Source organism: Balearica regulorum, chromosome 11, assembly GCF_011004875.1.
Source record: "Balearica regulorum gibbericeps isolate bBalReg1 chromosome 11, bBalReg1.pri, whole genome shotgun sequence".
Lineage (NCBI taxonomy): Eukaryota > Metazoa > Chordata > Aves > Gruiformes > Gruidae > Balearica > Balearica regulorum.
In genome coordinates this window covers 2,287,876-2,301,984 of record NC_046194.1, presented here as the reverse complement: position 1 = coordinate 2,301,984, position 14,109 = coordinate 2,287,876, and the positions used below count along the sequence as shown (strand labels likewise).

Sequence of the window (14,109 nt, the reverse complement as noted above, 5' to 3'; positions counted from 1 at the left end):
GGCCGCCAGGCCTCAGCGCCCCCGCGGCATGGCGGCCCCCCGCAGCCCCGCGCGGCGGGAGGGCCGGAGCCGCCGCCGAGGCGGCCATGTTGTCGTCCTGCGGCCTGTGGTAACTTTCGGGGAAGTTTCTTTCGCGGCCTCTGGGGGGAACGCGGGGAAGGAAGCGGGGAGGAGCGGGGGAGGTGGGGGGGGGGGGGGGAAGGGAGGGAAATCTGCGGCCGCCGGGGCAGGACGCGGCGTGCGGGGAGGCGCTCGGAGAGGCGGCGGGCCGGGGAAGGGAAGGGGAGGGGGGGAGAGCTGCCCCCGCTCCGCGTCGCCTCCCCGCCCGCCGCCCTCGGGCTGCCGGCGGCGCCCTTCCCTCCGCGGACGGCGGCTCCGTATTCACCGCGCGCTTTAGGCCGGCTCCGCTGCGCAGACAGCGTAGAGCCGCCGTCCCTCCGTCTGCGAGCGTCTCTCGCGCTACGGCCCGCCGCCCCGCCTCCCGCCCACGCCCCGCCTCCCGGGCCGCTGCCCGTGCTCCCATTGGCCGCCGCGGCCGTCACTCGACGGCTGGGCCCATCTCGCGCTCCCCATTCATGCAGTTTGGTTGCGTGTTGGTGTATTTTACTGTTTGCAATAAAGAGGGGGGGATTTTTTTTTGTTCAGTTTCTGCTGCAATTAACTCTTGGTCCCTTATACATCTTGCTCTTTTTTTTTTTTTTTTTTTTTTTGCAATTCTGCAGAACGGTTGAAACAGTTTTTCGGTGGTTACATTTATTTTTTATATATATCTATATATATTTTGCAATCAACTATTAAGGTGCAACTATGCCCAAAAGAAAGGTAAGTACAAAAAAAAAAAAAATAGGGGAGACAGATGGGGAACGAAGGGGAGAGATTAAAGCAGCATTTGCAAAATTATCTGTAAATTTTTGCGCGCGCGCGTGTGTGTGTATGTGGAGTTTTTGGGGGGTTTTGTGAGAGGGTTTTTTTTTTTTTTTTGTTGGGGTGGTTTTTTTTTTTTTTTTTTTTTAATTTTTAATTTTTTGTGTATGTCCTAAAGTGGAGCTGGGACCGGAGGGAGAGGGCTTAGGGCGTGTGTTTGAGGTTGCTCGACGCGGGCAGGGGAACCCGTGAGTTCACTTTGGGCTGTTTTGTTTGCAAGGAGAAGGCTGAGCAGTGTCTCCATGCTGGATTACAAACAGCCATAGTGCTGCTGCTGCCCCTATGGAGAACACAGGCAGGCAGCGCTAGGCACCGAGGGCTCTGCCGCTCGCCCAGCGCCGAAAACCCCGGGGCCGAACGGCCCCAGCCCTCCCGGGCACCACCGGGAGCATTTTAGAGCGGATCGGGCCATTCCCCGGCAGGATTTGGGTCTAAACGGTGCCTCTTTCTCCTGCGTTTGCCTTTGTTCTCCCTTTTTTTTTTTTTTTTTTTTTTTTTTTTTTCCTCCTCTCCCACTTCTTGTCATACCAGATGGTTGTGCAATGGTAATTTGGAGCCATTAGGCGGCGCAGAATTTGAAACTGTCCTTGAAGGAAAGCGGGGAAGGGATTCACCACCATAATTAGTAACTTTAGATCGGCGGGGCCCCCCCCCCTCACGAACACCTTCCCCCCCCCCCCCTTTCCTCTCCCCTCCGCCAGCCCCGACCCTCCACCCGCGGCCACCGAACCCGCTACCGCCAACCGGGCCAGGGCCCCCCGCGGGTCTCCCCGCTCGGCTCTCGGTGCGGCCGCGCTCCCGGTGGCTGAGGAAGAGGAGGAGGAGGCGGCGCGGTGCGGGGACCCCCCCCCTCTCTCCCCTCCACGACTCCCAACCGCCGGCGGGGTTTCGGCCCGATCCCGCCGCCCCCGGCCCCGCCGAACGGCGGGGCCGGGGGCGGCGGGATCGGGCCGAAACCCCGCGGGCGGTTAGGGGCGCGACGGGGCCGGGTCGCCGACATTGTCCTTGTGAGGAACCGGCGACGACCTTGTTGTGGCAGGTAATTTGGCGGGAACTTTTTAAACGCGGAGACGTCTCGGCGTGGTGACGTCGCCTCGCGGCCCCGAAGCATTCTGGGAGTTGTAGTCTTGAGGGAAAGGAGAGAGGGGGACTGGCCGCCATCGATTTTCCCTTACTCTTCTTGGCCCGGTGGCTCGTGTGGAGAGCGGGGAAGGGAGCCCGGGGGGTGCGGATAAAACCCCCAGCGGGGTCTGATGGGTGGGGTGGGGAGTGTTCCCCCTCAGGGTGGTGTCAGGGAGTTGAGCGCAGGGGATGGGGCCGCCTTCTCACCTCGGTGTCTCGCTTTCCTTGCAGGCTCCAGCTGAAGGCGAGGCAAAGGAGGAGGTAGGAGCTGCTTCTTCGGTGTCGGTCCCCACTCCTTCTAGAACTTGTGTGGTGCTCCGCAGAAATTACGAGGCCCCCGCACCTCACTGCTGGACAGGCTCGGACCTTTGGCCTGTGGTCCGAGGTGGGCGCTGGGTGTCCCGGCTGCAGGCCAGAGGCCATTGGTTCCGAGGGGAACGTGTTCCCTTTAGCCTTACAAACAGCTCGGTGACAGAGCCTTAATGGCATAGTTCCTGGAAGTAAAGAAACTTTCTCGCTTACCGCCTCAGTGGGGTAAAAAGGGGGTGGCATGGAGTGAGAACTATGGAACAAAGCCGCGCTTTTGGGGAAGTCATTGCCATAATGCCCGTAATTTCATAAATCCTAGAATTTGTATGGGGCTTCATGGCGTAGCGTACGTGCCCTGTTACTCTGGGTTGAAGTTCTGAGAAAGCACTGCTTTGTATGCTCTATGAATTTCAGTGACACATCTTTCTTTACACAGCCAAAGAGAAGGTCAGCTAGACTATCCGCTGTAAGTATCTTTATTTACTCCTTTAATATTACATTATGTGGGATGCTAAGTTTAGGGGACGGTTATAGATAAACTAAGCATTTTTTTCCCACCGGTGTTGTGAAAGGCATGGTTAGAGTATTGCAACATTTAAAAGTAAACTTTCCTATTCTGTGTTAACAATCCTTGAGTATCAACGCATTACAGGCTTACTTTTAGACATTTCACGTGAGATACAACGTCTGTGTTAGTTAACATTCAATCTGGACGCATGAGTATCCAGAGTCAAGGAGTATTGATTTCAAGATGCGTTTGTTCTCTCTGGGTCTTCTCCATACAAATACCTGCTCTTAGCTCTATAAATTACCTGCTCCCTCCTTATGCTTTGTAATTTGCCCATTGATTTTGCAGGCCCAACTGTTGGGTAAACTGAGACCTAGAGGGTGTAAATCTCTGTCACGCGGTAAGGTTCAGCCCAAAGTCACAGCCTTGCACAGGCTCTTGGCATCCTTTGCTGCAGATGCTTAGTGCACCCAGCCCTTTTTTAAGCCATCTTGGAAATGCCAAGTGGATAACGGATGCTATTTAAAAAAGAAAGTACTTAATTTCAGTGAAAGCTAAGATGTGTATTCATACAGAGAGTTATGTCCAAATGTTAATACCTTTCGTTTTTGACAGCTGCTTGCTTTCACAGCAGACAGTAACACCCAGGCACAGTAATGATCCACTTACTGCTACTCTCGGCATCTGTACCAAAACCACTGTAACATACATGAAGAAATGTGGGTTTGGATAACGAAAGATACCGATCTGTTTCTCACATTTACTCCTTCCTACTACAGAATGAACCAAACTGCTCAAAACTACTTGTTTGAATAGTTTTCAAAAGTTACCAACGTGTTGCTAAAACATTTATAGCATTCATCTGACTCTGTGTTTCTTATGTATGTTTTGTACAGAAACCTGCTCCGCCTAAACCGGAGCCAAAGCCCAAAAAGGCAGCACCTAAGGTAAGTGTTCGAGATCTCTTGAACTGAAGTTATACTTTTCTTTCTCAAGGTGTTTTGGGGGGAGGGGGGGGGGGGAAGAAATCCCCAACTAACCATTTTGGGTTTTTTCATCTTTTACTTTAAAGATTTAAGATTGACTTAATGTGAGTTAAAAGAACGTCAAAGATGTAAAGATAATTTTATGCAATTCCTAGTGAAGGAATGCGGTAAACTGAACAGATTCTAAATGAGTTGTGGTGAGGCTTTGCTGCTTGCCTTGCAAGGCGGTTCTGAAGTTTCACATAATGTATTGTTGGAAAAACGATGCTTTGAATAGAGATCAGAGGCTCAATTAGAGAAGGCATTGAAAATCATGCTTTTAATTAGTTTCTTACGATGTTTTCATTCAAAGGCACTGTTTTCATTCAAAGGCACTGTTTTCAGTTAGTTATCAGTTTATCAAATTTGAATCACTGGGGATAAAGTTTTACATACCCGTTTCCTTAAGCTGGATATTTTGGAAGTGTCAAAAATGTCGGCGTATCTGACAGTACGGTTAAAAAAGAAACTATTTAAAGCTCCTTTGTGCTTTGGAGCAACAGTTTGAAATTTGAAAGGGGACAGTTCTGCAATCCGCGAGGTATTTCTTTATACCCCCTTCCTGTCACAGACTTCCCCAGCAGTCACAGATTGCAGTCCTTTTTTTAGATCTGTCTGTAAATATTCAGATTGTATTAGGATTTTGCAGCTGGGGGGGGAAAAAAACCCAAACCAATAAAACTTTAGTGTTCTTTTTAAACTGCTCCCGTCATACGTTTTCCGTTGTGGTTTTGGATGGTCATACGGGCAAAGCACAGGTACTGGAGATGGGGATGACGGGCTGGGAACCAGGAGCTCTTTTTCTGTACGTTTAAAAGGGCCTTGCAATTGCATATGGCACGGCAAACTTCCAGACGATGAAAAAACTGTTCTGCCTCCGCGTCCTGCTATATGGAGCAGCAGAGATGTCACAAGAAATGGACAAGACGGAGAACCCCACGTGTTGTTTTGGGGACCCCGCATCTCTGCAATCACAGTGGTGTGCAGAGCAAATTTTTCACATCTGCTTCTTGGTCTTGCAGCCAGATTTCTAGATCCAGGGGAACGTAGGAATCCAGGGGAAGGTGGGAACCCCGCTGCTCCATGTTGCTGTGGTGCGAACAAGCGGCTGGCACACTCTGGATTCCATCTCCCTCTAGTGGCTTGTGCCCCGGGACAGGGAGAGCCTACCGCTGGTGGTGGCTCTTCCATGGCCGAGGGCTGGCTCGGGCATCTAAAAGTCCTGGGTTCAGTCTCTGCTGATGGCCCACGCAGAGCTCAGTGCAGTTGCATACGATGCATGTTGTTGGCATTTTCTTTTTTCCTTTGTCAAGTTTGCTTTTTTATTTTTATGGAAACATCTCAGGGTTTATATACAAAAGATGCATAAACAGAACCTTAAAAGTTGCAAAAGTAAGCTTTCAAAAGTTAAGGGCTGTAAGTGACTGTCAAAACTTAGTTTGGCTCCTTACTGTACAAGCTGTATGGTGCGCAGTCTTCCTCTAGGATCACGTGCGGTTTAGTTCTGGGAGTGGTGCCTTGGTCATTGCCCCACACATTGCCCCCACTTGGGCTTGGAAAGCGTCGGTCCTCTCGCTTCTTGAGTTCCTCTTGCTTCAGGATACTTGTGTTGCATTTTTGGCTCTCTAGAGCTCCTAATACTGTATCGATATCTCTGCAAAGGGAGATGTGATAAGAATTGTGCCAGCATCTTTAATGCTTGTTTCCCTCAAATGCTTAACTTTGCAACCTTTGGGTTCTTTGAATGTCGTTTTGTGTGTCAGAATGGATTTCACCTTTTAAACTTAGCTTTAAAAACAGAGCTGGGAAAAAAGTTTTTATCACTTTACAAAACACGTAAAATTAATACATGGTATTAGCTCAGAACTAGCTGAGAGGATGGAAGAAGCTTGGAAATTCAAAAATAACAGTATCTCCTCGGGTAGCAACGAGCGGGCTACAGAGAATTACGGTTTTAGCTCTGTTAGTACTTTGTTGGCTTTTTTTGATGGGGTAAGGGGAAAAGATACCCTTCTTCACACAACTCCAAGTCTTTAAAAATCCTTCACGGCTTCACATCGGAAGAGCAAGTGACTATCACGCCTGTGCTCGTGAGTTTGCAGCATACTGGTGCTGCTGGGAGGAGGAACCCGTCACAGTGGGCGACTTACATGTGCTTCAGCGGTCTGATGAGGTCTGCTCAAGTGACAGAGCAAACCAGGACCATAGCAGTATTGCAATTCTAAATCTTATGGCCGAACAATACCAGACTGCTTGGGTGCTGATATTCCTGTGATATTTATCTTTCTTCTGCCTCTCTCTCAAGTTGGAGGACTGTTCAGCTGACGAAGGGGAAAAATAGTGAGTGGAGGCATACTCTTCTCTTTCCTCCTCTGGTGACTCGCTTCCTTCTCTCGGAAAGAGCTGCTACATATCTCTGATAAGTCAGTCCCTAGAAAGGAAGAGAGGCTTGTTGAGAGTGGGCACACACGGGAGAAGGGGACTCCTAACACCGTATCGTAGTTGAGTTTCCCAGGTGGACTGAAATCCCTCAGCAAGGTCAGGCTGGGGAAAGAGACCCTCACCCATTTGAGTGCTGGTAACCTCCTGTCTTCAATTTTCTGCTTTATTACAGGATTTGGTGTTAATTTTGGTGAATTTTTAATCATTGGTATCATTGAAGAATCGAGTGACTTTGCCCCTTATACTCTGTATCTGCGTTTACCCTTAGCAAGCAGCTCATTTTTAGTGTGAATTAATTTTGTACACTAATAAGCAAGGTGTTGAAATCAGAAAGTATCCTTTTTGTAACTTTTAGGCACTGAGACAACTGCATCTTCTGAGTAGATATACATATATTTATTTTCAGTAATTATCTGTTTATCTTCACTTACCTGTGAGTAGTAATTTTGCAGATATTTGTGATTCCTTTGTTGGAACTAGGTTAATCAAGTGAGGATCTAAGCTAGTTTGCTTAGTGCGGTTACTTATTGGCAGCAAGAGGCAGATCCTCGGAAGTGAAACTAATGAGAGTCGTGCTTGTTACTGTACTGGAGTCGGGATCTGACCTTGCCATATAGAAGACTCTGACTACAGAAGTTGTAGCATCAAGTTTTGTTTTGATTTAGCCTGATCCGCATATAAGGAACCGCACTTTAATAATAAATGCAAAGTTTTCCTTGTTATTGAAGCAATGTTGTTGAGCCCCCAACTTGTCTATCACACAAATGGCTTATTATAGTAAGGAATATTTCTGGCAGGGGAGGGGGAAAGTCCTTTGACTACAGCTTTGTTACAGTTTTCTAAATAGGCATTAATAGCACATCTGAAGTATTCTGGTATTTCCACTGGTTGTACATGTTCTTTTTGTTCTGTGGTATGCCTTTCAGCAGCGCAGCAGAAATACAGGCCAGTTCAACTCCAACATTTTTTAGCTAATTTAATTGAATGCCTATTTAAAATAGGAATTCTTTTAACCCCAGCCATGGCTGCTTTTATATTATGCACTGCCCAAGGAGCACATTCAGGACAGAATGGAAGGAAAGCAGTTCTTAGAAACGTCCATCTCGTCTTTGTCAGTAGGAAGTTCAGTGTGTAGAAGCAGGTTGTGTGGACAGTTTTAGAGTTGAGAACGTGCGTACACAGATGTACGAGGTGGAAATTAGCGTTTACCATATCACGGTCTGTTTTCTTAACAGAAAGAAAAGGCAGCAAATGATAAAAAGGAGGACAAAAAGGCAGCAACAAAAGGGAAGAAAGGAGCCAAAGGCAAAGATGAAACTAAACAAGAGGATGCTAAAGAAGAAAACCACTCTGAAAACGGAGATACCAAAACTAATGAGGTACTTTAGCTACAGTAAACATGGGAATAAACACAGAGCTATTGGTAATACATCTGCAGGGACTAACGATCGGGCCTCCTTGTCAGAAGGTGGTGTGTTTCACTGCCGTCCTGTAAAGACAGACCAGCTGCAGTATCTGCACAGGGCAGCCCCTGAAAGAATAGCGTTCTCCTTCAAACTCATTCCTGCTATGTGATAGAGCCCTTCCACAGGTGGTCTGTGCTATCGTAGCGTCCCTCTCAGGGTTGGCACAAGAGCGATGCAGGATATTTGGGGAACAATAGAGCTCAGTAAGATTGCTATCCAACCCTGAGCTGACTTCGCATATCCTCTCTGCACTGCTGGATTGCCTCTTCTACTCAGCACGGGTTGGTACTGTGCCAGAAATCTGGTTTTAAGTTTTACACAATTCTTTAAAACAATTCTTCGCCTCAGAACAATTCAACAAGAGATCTGCAAAATAAACTCGGCCTTGTCTCTGGATCTGCAAGCTCTTTTCTTACAGGTTCTTACTGTATCAGCTACTTACCTAAGAGCTGCCGTTTGCTAGGACTAGCTACACGCCTCAGTCAGCTCCCGATGGCCTTTGCCCAGCAGATTTCCTGCAGATAGTAGAACCACAACGTTTTCTACGGGCTCCCTTTGCCCCATAGGCACAGACTAGCCTGTTGTGTTGCTTTTGATTTACAGTGATCTCTCTCCATGTATCAAGTATCATTAACCAGTTAACGGGCCGTTTATTCTTTCATTTTTAAAACTAATTCAGGAGCTTCTTTGCTAAAAAATAATACGGGGTAGAAAGCGGGTGAGAACCAATTTCCCCAAAGTTTGGACAATAGACAAGTATCGTGGTTTTATGTGTAATTCTTGCACTTGCCTGTGACTTGTGGAGATGAGGACTTGAACTTTCCTTAGCATATGATTGATCCTAATCTAACATACGTTCTAAACTTCTGCCTCTTCAGAGGCACTTTTAACGTTCCAAAATTAACTCGATCATCAATTAACACTCCTCTGTGTTCTAGTTTTTTAGAATTATCAGCCAACGTGGTGGTATGTCGATACTTTCTGTAGTAGCCGTGCGTTCTTGTCTGTCTACGCAAAGTGTTGTCCATGTGTGTGCTAACAAACTAGTCTTTCTTTGATGCTTGTTAGACCAGAATCCAGTTAGCATTACGAATAATATTTCTATTCTTCCCAAACACTTTTATAGGCACCAGCTGCTGAAGCACCTGATGATAAGGAAGCCAAGTCCGAGTAATGTTAACCCTGCCCTATATCTCCATCATTTGGTATCCGTACCTCCATGCTGTATTGTTAACAGAGAGGAATATTTTTATCAACTATTTTATAAATGCAGGTTTTTTTAGCATGAATTTAATTATGGAACATCTTCATCTCGGTTACTTGGGAATTAAATCCCTAACAAACAAAACAAAAAAAAAAATCATTGTTTTTAAATTTTGTGATTGTAATAGTTTGTATGGTACATGGAAAGAATAAGTGGTGGTAGCTTTTGACTTCTGTCAGTGTGTCCCTTTTTGTGTAAGTCATGCTTACAGACTTCAGATTTTAATTTTTCCCTTGTATGTGTTGTATGGTTTCTTAAAGTGGGGAGGTCTCAAAACAAATAACCGTGTTAAACATTCCAGTGGTTCTGTGGGTTGCTTTTATAAAGAAGGTGAGCTATTTTCATGAAAAACCTAAGAGCTGGAAATCTGTTGTTTCCCAAATGTAATTTTATTTTGTCAGTTTTGAAAAAATAAATAAATAAAAGTGTAATCATGTTTTTAAATGAAATACAAACATTTCTTTTAAAAGGGCAGGTCGGTTGTATGTACCCACTGTTAGGAATTTTGCTGGATTTATCTTAATAAAAAAGACTCCTCAAAAGCTGATTGTGGTTTGTTGCTTGTGCTGCAAACGTGCTGCTGGAAAGCTGGTGAGTTCCAGAAGAGTTGCAGTAGTACAGGGCTTCAGGCTGAGAGAACCGTGGAGAAGGCTACAAAGCCTTGGGCCACAGCACGATTAGGGCTCAAGTCCCTGTCCTCCTCAGCTGTGTAAACAAAAATGATTTTATGGGCAGCCAGAATGGGAATAGGTGATTTCAGAGGAATGATTTCAGAGGAGACGTGCCGGCTTACGCTAGTGGGGAAATTTGGCCAGCGCTTTTGGGTGAAGGCTGACCTTGCAAACCCTGGTACTCACTTGAGTAAAGGTGGGATACTTGGTGCTGTCCGGTACGCCTTAAGCATTATAGATACGACTATAAATTCTGAAGGGTATTGTCTAGTTTTCTTTTACGTGCCTATTAATTGATTATGATTCAGAGGGGGGTCTTTCTCTTAGAAATATCGCAGAAGCGTAGACTCCCACGTTTATGTCAAACCCTTAATAGTATAAAATAGTTTTCTGTTTATGTAGGAATGTTCATAGTCCTGGTTAAAGTGCGTACTTCACGACTGTCGCTTATAGTTCTCTTCTTTAAACATGTATTGCTTGCAAAATGTTTTCTTGGACTCCCTCAGGTTCTCCTGGTATGATAACATGGGTGTGCACAGACGTGCTTTCCGTTAATGCGAGCTTCGTTATCCTGGGAAGCGACAGCAGGACCTGACAGTAGTTAAATGGGGGGTTCGTATTGGTTTTACCTAGCCTCATTTTTGTTGCTACAGCTATTCTATGCAACTTTTTCAAGGACACTTCAGATTTTCCTCTTAAAGCCTCCTTTTATATAAAGTTTCTTCACATTGATGACCCAATACATTATATATTTAATGAGAAGAAAAATGTCTGCAATGCAGAAACCTTATCTTTTGCATTAAATTGTTTCACAGCCCAGAAATGTGAAATTCCAAGAGCTTGCACATTTTATGTCCTATCCAAAACCTAACTCAGCATCTCAATGCATGGTGTCTTGTATTAAATGCGTGTTTCAAGATGGGTACCCCAGGGCGCCGATGTTTAATGTGGATTTAATTTTCAAGGCCTAAGGCACCGGGGATTTTTATTCCTGCTGCACCACCTTTCATTCTGTAGAACTGCTCTATAAAAGCTTTGGGGTTAACTGAGCTAGATCTTCCTCTGCAGAAAAGATGGGAGAATATTTGGGGGCCTTTTCCTCTGTGGTTTATTCCCTTAATCCAGCGCAGCCCAGAATCGGTGACTTTTGGGCGTATAGTCTCTCCCGCAATGAAAAGTGATGGTGAGAGGTAGCTGCCTGGCGAAGTGTGGTCAGATGTGGATAAAACCAGGGAGATTCTGAATGTCCCGGTTTGAAGAGGATCCAGCAATAGTTCCAATGTCATCCTGACACTTCTACACCTAAAAATTCTTTGCTGCATTTAGCCTGCTTTTACGTAATGAAAGATCACTAGCAAGCAGAGCGGCGTGCTTTGGGCACATGGTACAATCAGTTTTAGGGTCTGACTGAGTGCTGCTTGGAGTTGATGAGAAATACCGACGGGTCTTTACTGCTTCAGGGGGAAAATGCATATTGGAATAAAATGTCTCATACTTGCATATTCCCCCGCCCCCAGTGGCTTCTCTAAAAGGGCTTAAAATAGCGAATCCAGTTCTGCAAGGAAGGTGAGCTCCTCCGCCAAATCCTGGTACCATTGAACCGCTTCTCTCTGGCTTCTCTAGTCACTGAGCGTTTCAAGCATTATTATTTAAATAACAGCAGACACTATCAATGTGGTTGATATTTTCTTCTTATCAAAGGGCTCATCCATATGCCAAGGTGTAATCGGCCCGTCATATGCTAATTGAGGTCATTCTGTATGTCAAGTCATGTTTCTCCATTTTATTATAGGGGGTTTTACACAGAAACATGCAATTGAGTGAGTGGTTTTGTTTATTTCTTCCTCTTCTGGTGCCAGGGCGAGAGTTGTTCTTAATTCTGTAACTATTGTTATAATCAGATTCCTGTTTCAAATAAATAGAGAAAATTGCTTAAGAACTTTTCAGACAAACCTCCTCGCTCAAATTCATAACTTTTCTGAGCAATTGGGGTATTGAGCGAGTTGCACAACTAACTAAATTGCCTGCCTTCTGCCAAATCCTCCTCGTCTCTTGGTCCTGACGCCTGGACGCTGGTTCAAAGGCTAGCTCCACGTCCTCTCACAAGCTTTGCTTAGTTTATGGTTGTCCAAAAAGCAGAGGTTTTGAAGGGAGAAAACCTTTTTGCAGACCAGTGGGTTGGGTGTACCTGCTCTCGGGTGTCGTTGGAATGTGTGGAGAAACTGAACCTTCACCGAGATCCTTGGCGGGCTGTTGAGCAGCGCTCGGGGTACAAGCGGTACGTGTTTGCCTGAAATTCTGATGCTGGTTATGAAAGATTCATAGAATTGCTAGGCAGGCGAGATCGGCTGCGGGAGTTTGATTATCATTATTAATCATAACAATTACGGACCTTAGAAGACGCGACGTGACGAACAGGTTGATGAGTCTAAAGATAGTGATGGCTCTGAGGTGCCACAGCGATGTTTTTAGCTAGGGGAGGATTAAAACGAGGGGAGCTAGGGGAGATGTAAAATGAGCTTGGCAACACCTTGCAACGGTGAGATGGCCGTATAGCTCCTCGGTTATTGGACAAGATTTACGGACAACTGCTGGCTTGGGTTTTGCAGTGGAATTGGTGAAAGGAGGCGATATTGCTGGTCATAATTTTTTTAGATATTCATTGTCGTTCGAGGTAGTTTGACAAGCCTTAAGTCCTGTTTAACAAGCAGTCTGTGAGCGCTACCGGTGCCGTTATCTGCTAAGCAGGAACGCTACAAATCGCTGAAGAGGATGGCAGGGTGGTTTGGGTGGGAATCGGTGTCTGGGGCCACCTTACCCTGCCCAAATAGAAACGCTGGTAGCGTACGGCTATAAGTCACGGTTAGCACAGTGAGATGACCGTGAACAACGGCCCAGGTGAAGAGAAAACACCGAGATTTCCCATTCCTCGCAATAATGCATGTTCTTACAGGATCTTCAGCAGAACTTGGGCAAGCATTTGGTTAGTGCTTTGTCAGAACAGTGGAAGGCTGGGAAAAACACCGCTCGCCCTCCGGGAAAGTGAAGGTGGAAATGGAAGGAAGCGCCTCTAGGATTCTTCCTGGTGTCCAGCGACGGCAATGTGCTGGAGCAGCACCGGGGGAGGAACGGGAGAGAAAATGCACGGCTGGCATCAGCAAGCAGAAAATGAAAATCGCAGTCAGGTCCTTGGGATTTGAAAAAACAAAAAAAGGGTAAATGGGGAAAAGAAAAAAAAAACAAACCAACCCCACTCCCCAGCCCACACACAAGGAAGGTTTTTGTAGGTACATCCTACATCCACCTTCGCTCCTTTGAATGAAGTGACTGCACGCAAAAGCCAGAAAATCCGACGGGTCTGATTTTCAGATCAAGAGCAACTTCCCTGGTAGTTAATGGAGTTACGTTGGTGTTAATCTGATGAAGCAGAAAGAAAATTGAATCCCCTGAACAGAAACGGATGGTTCTTCTTTCTAATTGTCCCAGCGGTGATGTTCCTTCCCGGTGCAGCTGGCCTGGGAGTCCCAGCTCCGAAAACTGACGCGCTGGACGGGCTCCAGAGAGCCGAGAACACCCCTGGGCCCAGCGCTGCCTGGCTCTCGAGGAGCCTCTCTCATTTTGGGAGAACAACGTTGACGTGGCTTCTGGCCAGAGACCGTCCCAGCGCCCGAAGAAGAGGGGAGCTGGTCGCACGCGAGCGTGGAGGTGGGCGGCAGAAGTCGCTGGCGTCTCGTTCGGCCGCCGTCCCCTGCTTTTGGAGGAGCGTGGTTAGGATTGGGCTTGGAGTGACTGAAGGAGGGGATGGAGAGAGGACCGCTGTGCTGCTCCCGCGCCCTTCGTCTGCCCCGACTGAGCTACCCCTGCCAGCGCTGCTGGACCAGGACAGCGAGGGGCCGGCAGGATGGGATCTCGGGGGGATGAAACGCTGCCGTCCTCCTGTGGCACCGGCGAGGGAACTGCTCGAAACGTGTCGGACGGAAATACGTAAGTGACGTGCAGATGCGTTAGCGTGAATGTAACACCTGAAAGCAGCGGAATGAAGTAGGTGCTTACGTGATATAAAAGGAATAAAGAGCGCAAATCAGAAAGCTCTGTTTCTAGAAGAGCAGAAATCAAATTGACACCATCCAGCTCTCAAAGGCATGTTAATACAATTGGGCACATCTTAAACATTTCCAGCTGTTCTTGAAAAAAGGGGGGGAAGCATAAATAACGCAGGCAAAAACGCCGTATTGAAACCTAAAAATAGAGTGGTCAAGATTTAAACCGGGTTCATCTCGCTGGAAAGGGGAAATCCATCTCTCCCTAGGAGAGCCCAGCTTCATTTCACTCCTCCGCCAGGCTCCCTGCAGCAGCGATGAAGCTCAAGCCCCTCTCA

At 46.8% G+C, this 14,109-nt stretch overlaps 1 protein-coding gene across 2 annotated transcripts; it reads left to right on the top strand.

The window, feature by feature from the left end:
* Nucleotides 1–254: 254 nt before the first annotated feature.
* On the top strand, nucleotides 255–9,602 carry HMGN5 (high mobility group nucleosome binding domain 5). Of its 2 annotated transcripts, XM_075763037.1 has the most exons (6): nucleotides 255–822; nucleotides 2,278–2,307; nucleotides 2,792–2,821; nucleotides 3,760–3,810; nucleotides 7,566–7,709; nucleotides 8,923–9,602. In XM_075763037.1, exons 1-6 carry the CDS (start codon nucleotides 808–810, stop codon nucleotides 8,968–8,970), a joined length of 318 nt encoding a protein of 105 aa, XP_075619152.1. In that variant the 5' UTR covers nucleotides 255–807; the 3' UTR covers nucleotides 8,971–9,602. The 2 variants fall into 2 exon arrangements, with proteins under 2 accessions (XP_075619152.1, XP_010299891.1); XM_010301589.2 differs by lacking the exon at nucleotides 255–822 and having other exon boundaries at nucleotides 2,207–2,307.
* Nucleotides 9,603–14,109: the final 4,507 nt, after the last annotated feature.